Below are 6,000 nucleotides of genomic sequence, written 5' to 3'. Positions count from 1 at the left end.
TACATGTGCCATTGGTTATCTTTTTGTTACGTCAGGTACCTCAAATGTTCTTTGGCTTTGGAACAGCAGATTTCTGTGGCAGGGGATTATTGAACCCTAGTTCAGTTCAGTGTACTCAGTGTTAGTAAAAGGTCAGTGGTAGTGAGGGCAATTGGAATATCCTCCAAACTTACTATAGCTGAAAATATTTTGATTCATTGCCATATGCTGGAGTTGCAGCATGACCCTGAACTGTTGATCATGGTGGTTTTGTCCTTTTTAATATACACCTGTATTTCTGTGGGAAAGACATCTGCATCACCACTCAAAGGCCTGCGCATTTGGGACCACAAGCCTAGCTTGCTGATGGCTTTTCCATTTGGGAAGTTAATAACTTTTCCTAATTTGGTCATAAAATCCATGTAACTTTACAAAGATGTCCCATTTCTGAAATATGTGTAAGTATTCTCATAAATGTAAGAATAACAGAAAATCTTTATTGCATTGATGTGTGCCGTTTGGTTGACATAAGAAATGGTTATTTTGGGAGTGTGCCAAATAATTTACATTTGTTGCTATGTGGGGGAGAAAAATCCTGATACTGAGAAGTCAACCATGTGTTTGAAGTAACAGCTGGTTACTGACAGATCTGAATTCTTTTTCAGACCGCCTTCTCCTGGCACATTCATCTGTGTTGGTAAGGTCAGTAGGGAGGCTGCACCTAAACACATCACAGTGACCGCCATGCCTACATGAAGCGTGGCAAACCCCAGTAAATCTTGACATAGTGTCTGTCTTACAAGTAGAGTGGAGGTCAGGTTTTCTGTGAGTGGAAACCTAGTAACAAAATGTGCCATGTGTTCAATTCCTGATTGTACCATCCACAGCACTAATGTAAGGTTCCATTTACTCACAAATGCTTGCAAGCAGCACTTGAAAGCTCATCTTAGGCTTGCCTTCCTTCTTTATTTCAGATGTCCTGAATGCATCCTCAGCAGCTCTGTAAAATCATCTCCAGGTTCTGTTCTTGCAGCTGCAGGATTTTGTTTCACAAGTGCTCTGGGCTTAGCATCGTGCTCCTCGGTATTGTCAGTGTTCTGCTGCAATGAGGAATCTGTTTATTTCTTTATGGATACACTAACACAGCAATGAAAAACAGATGCTGTAGGTAAGGTACTGAGCTAAAACAAATATGTTGTTTCTACAACTGACCTTTTGTAGCTGTCAAAGTGATTTCATTTCCAGCTTATCACAGGTTGGGCACATGGAAGCAGTGAGTTCTGCAGGTGAAAGGTTAACCTGGTAACAACGGGTAAGAAATATCACAGCCCTCATCTGTTCCAGGTTTCAGCAGTGTCTTGGGGGAATATTCTGTCCACAGAGGTCTCTTCCCCAGTGTTTTACTGTGAAGGTCTCTGTGCACCTGAAGCACAGCAACGGCAGAATCTCATTCTGGTAGAGGCTGACAGAGGCGTTTTTTGCAGTGGGAAGTTGTTTTATAATGGCATTGTTACCTGTAGAGCCAGAGGCAAAGACAAACTTTTACTATGTTTAACGTAAAAATGCAAATGTAACTAGCTGTTATTCATAAGATACCTTATAACTAATTCCTAATTGATTGACTACTCAACCAAGTAAGCATGCATCACTGCATTATATGTATTTTGAACGACAAAACCATGTCCCTCTGAGGTAACAAAGAGGCTCTTGCAGAAATCAGGCCTCTCTTTCAGGTGTTGCCTGAGTCATGAAGAGAACCTAGAGAGTAGCTGTCATTTGGAGAACAGATCTGAATTACCAGTATTTGGTGGGATCAACCATTTGTGACGAGTTGTGAGAATTTGCTGAAGGCAATGTTGTGTTTTAAGGGAGTTCTTTCCATTGGGAGCTTTCTATCTGTGGTACCCTCTCAGTGGGTGCTCTTTAAACACATGCTTCCAGATGCACAGTTGCACACCTGATTTGTGAAAGAACAGGTTATGTCTTCTAATTGCAATAGGCTGATGTTGCAGTAACACTCAGCAGGTTTTTAGGATATATTTGAATTGGAAGATCCACTGCCCACCTTTTGCTTCTGCCAGAATTCAAAGCATTACTTTATTCTGAAAAGTAACTCTTCTCCCAGGGAGGTTTCACATTTATGTGTCAGTGACTCCAGATCATATTTGCTTAACTGACCAAAAGCCTTTTTTCTAGTTGTCAGTCATGCAAACTGAGTCAGGCTTTTTCCTTTTCATCCCTTGCCACCAATAATTAAGGGCATTTCAGAAGTGTGGTCAAGTGGAAAAAATGTTCTTGGTGTGGAATTTGGTAAATAATCTGATGATACACACACTGTGGTTATTTTCACAGTTTGCCATGTGGGAGATACTTTCTAATGAATTAAAATACCTCTTCTGTACAAAAAGGTGGCTGTTATATTTGCACATTTGTTACACATGCATTATTCACTAATGCATCTCTTGAAATATCCATGTTAATTCAACAGGTTCCCTGCTTCCCTGATTTTCTTGATAGTCTCTTGGACATTAATTTTGGCCATTAACTAGCAGTAGGAATGTATTTTTCTGATCCTCCCTTGTAAAGCGGAGAACATTTTACTCATTTACTCTTTTCACATCCTTCATGTATCTGAGACTTTGTTTTGTAGGTGTGAAGTACCCTGCTATAGCAGAAGTATCTGTTTAGGTGCAAAGGTGTTTAAAGCTAGAAACAAAAGAGGATTCTTTGGAGTCATGACCTTAGGTGTACATAGAAGAATGCCTGTCAGCGGTATGTATCCTGATTTCCCAGTATCATAGAATCATAGAATAGTTCGGGTTGGAAAGGACCTTAAGATCATCCAGTTCCAATCCCCCTGCCGTGGGCAGGGACACCTCACACTAAACCATGCCACCCAAGGCTTCGTCCAACCTGGCCTTGACCACTGCCAGGGATGGGACATTCACAGCCTCCTTGGGCAACCCATTCCAGTGCCTCACCACCCTTACAGTAAAGAATTTCCTCCTTATATCCAATCTAAACTTCCCCTGTTTAAGTTTTAACCCATTACCCATTGTCCTGTCACTACAGTCCCTAATGAATAGTCCATCCCCAGCATCCCTATAGCCCCCCTTCAGATATTGCAAATTTCCAGTATGCTCTGGAAACTTGTGCATGTCAGTCTGCTTGATGGTTACTTTCTTTTGCAAGTTTTGCACAAACTCCTTGGAACCTCCTGAAGTGACTTTGAGTTAAGCCTGGACACTAAGAGGACGTGGTGCTGAGCAAGCTTACAGAATAAATCAACTTATTCACAGTGTGAGATGGAAGTGTTGGAGCTCAGAGTTTGCTCCTACACAGGACAGCACAACAGAGTCACAAGGGGCTGCCTGCATAATCTAATCCATTATAGTAAATCTTGTTTTTCTCAATGTGACAGAGTTTAAATTGTTGAAGAAACTCCCATAATGTGGCCTTCTCATATTGCTGTGAAATGCACACACTGTAAGCTGGCTGGGTCACTGTGCTTTGCTTGGTCCATTTCTAAATTGCCTGTCACCTGAGTCTGTTCTAGTTTTCCTTTATACTGTGGGGCAATACTCTGCTAGGCTCATGACTGGTGTCCTAGAGGTGGATTTTCTCTACCACGTAGGCCAGGAGAGTCACCACTTCAGTAAGGTGAGCGGTAAAAGGAAGAAGCTGATAACAGGTCTGAAAGAATCCATAATAGGAAAATGGGAATGGTTCTCCCTGATTTTTCACTCTCATTTTCAATTGTTAGATCTTTCTGTGGCTGTTGCAAGGCTGGAAATTCCCAAGTGCAATACAGAATTCATGGGAAACAAAGGAAGTCACGTGCCAGCTCTATTGTTTTTTAGGGTTTATTTATAAATGCGACCATTGCCTCATTACATAATCACAGCAGGACATGCCAGAATGCCAGTGGATTTATGCATTGTTCAGGTGAGTGAGAGATTTCATATTTGGGTTGTTGTCTTCTCAGGGACAGCCCTCACTATTCCCATAGTGTTAGCAGCACTGAGATTAACCAGGGTGTGCAACACCTACCTGGTAAAACCTGTTCTCTCTGGTCTTTATTTTTATACAGCATCTTAAAACATACACAGCACTTCAGAGTAAGCAGCTTGCCTTGTTCCTAAAAAGCACATACAATGTCTATACAATATAATGAGAGGATAAGTAAATATGAGGGGTAAACAGCATTTTCCTAAGGTCAAATATTAACGTAGTTTTGGAGGTTTTGGTGTTCCTTTGGAAAGAGCCTGCTCCTTTTGTTCCCTGTCTGTTAGTTTTAATAGTTTTAACCTATTTACTATTCCAGTTTTCCCTGCCTCTGCATGGATAGATTAATGACTTTGTCTTCTGCAAAATTCTGTTCTGTTTTCTCACTGCATGGGTCAGTCTTCCTTCAGTCCATGCCCTTCTCTCTCACATAGCAGTGGTTAACTTTTGCAGTAACAATGCAGAAATGTATCTCAGTGCAGTAGGAACCTTCATTGCATTAAGTAGCATGCTGGTAATCTGGCAAAACCAGGGCTCCTGAAATGGTCTTCTCACAACACACATGCTTTTTTTCCACTCTTGATAGTGATTACTCAGGTCAGCTTGGGGATACATATCTTCAGAAGTTGTGGCAACTTTTTCCACCTCACCCTAAGCCCAAATCAGGTTTGAGTTCAAAATAACAGACTGTGTTATTTGATGACCTGTTGGTCAATGCGGTGTGCAACACCTTGGGTTTGCTGAATTATGTGAAACAATGGAACAGACCTTTGAGCAGTTACCCTACTTCTGATTTTGTTTTCCACCTGGTCTAAAGTGATCTCCACTAGCACCTGCTTTAAGTACAGGCTCCAAAATACAAAAAAACACCCCAAAATATAAAGCATGGAAAAATTAACTTGTGCAGTTGCATTTACATGGTTGAGTATTAATGGCCCTCTTTATCCCAAAAACACAGCCTTTTCCATAGCATCCTCAGCTTTCATATATTCCAGATGAGATGGGTAGTTAGTGCATTGGAAATGGGAGTTGTTGCGGACATAGTTAAGGAATTCTGGAGCTCCTGGGATGATGACATTGTCGGCCAGAAGAACCGATCCCTTCCTCAGCAAGTTGCATTCCTAGAAAGAAGAGAAATTGCTTCATGGTGGCTGTTAAGCAGACATTGGCTTGAATGTAATGTGCTTTCATGTTAAACCATGTCATAACCAAGTGCCTGCATCCAGAACCCCACCGTACTACAGGTATGGAGGGAAGAAAAGACATGGGAGAATCTGAGTAACTCTAATCCTTTGTGGGCATGTTTAATATGCTAACTTCTAAACAATCTCATTAGAGATACTGATGACATGTTGGATCATTTGGGTCCTGAAATAGCAAATCAAGTGAAGTGGTGGTGTGCAGTTTGCTGCTCAGATCATTTCCAACTGTGTCTACATGACCAGAAAGATGGTTTTGTTTTCACTCTCATGCTTAAGTTTGAAAACTTTAATATGGCATAAAAATACTGTAGTAGTTGTTTAAATAAAAACTTTAATATGGCATAAAAATACTGTAGTAGGTCCCCTGAGAGACTGGCATGGACCAGTCTGCTTGGCCAGTCTCAGCAAAACTCCAAAACATCTAAATGAGTAAGAGATTTTCTGTGCTTGTTTTCCTTTCACCCTGTACATTCTGCCACTTTGTTCAGGAACCGGGCATGAAGCAGGGCTTTTGCACAGTGAAGATCACTGACACATTTCCACGAGGCATAATTAACTTGTAATACTCACTTCAAGTACAATGTTTATCCTCAGTTAACCTACAAACCTAATTTTTCTTGGTGTTTTTGTCTAGCAGAAGTTGCTTATCTGAGCTTACCAGCTGTTTTAAAACAGTCTGTAGTTAATCAGGCTGGTTGTTATCCTGTGGTTACAGGCAGCAGTTGTAGCCAAAACGGGGGGTGGGGTGGGTTTTGTTGCTCCCAATACATTAGAGAAGTTCTGTTGATGAGGGTGCTGTGGATAATGTTCAGCT

At 41.2% G+C, this 6,000-nt stretch overlaps 1 protein-coding gene across 6 annotated transcripts in view; it reads right to left on the bottom strand.

Moving 5' to 3' along the window:
* Positions 1-4,335: 4,335 nt before the first annotated feature.
* Positions 4,336-6,000, bottom strand: part of COMT (catechol-O-methyltransferase) — a 363,225-nt gene continuing 361,560 nt past the window's right edge. For all 6 annotated transcript variants that reach the window (XM_061465605.1, XM_061465607.1, XM_061465609.1 and 3 more), the window contains exon 5: positions 4,336-5,105. In XM_061465605.1, coding sequence (XP_061321589.1) covers positions 4,926-5,105 — 180 coding nt within the window. In that variant the 3' untranslated portion in view covers positions 4,336-4,925. The remainder of the gene's footprint in view (positions 5,106-6,000) is intronic.

Source organism: Pezoporus flaviventris, unplaced genomic scaffold (genome assembly GCF_033815535.1).
Source record: "Pezoporus flaviventris isolate CSIRO_AGI_PZ_B2104156 unplaced genomic scaffold, CSIRO_AGI_Pfla_v1 ptg000041l, whole genome shotgun sequence".
NCBI lineage: Eukaryota > Metazoa > Chordata > Aves > Psittaciformes > Psittacidae > Pezoporus > Pezoporus flaviventris.
This window is presented reverse-complemented; position numbering and strand designations above follow the sequence as displayed.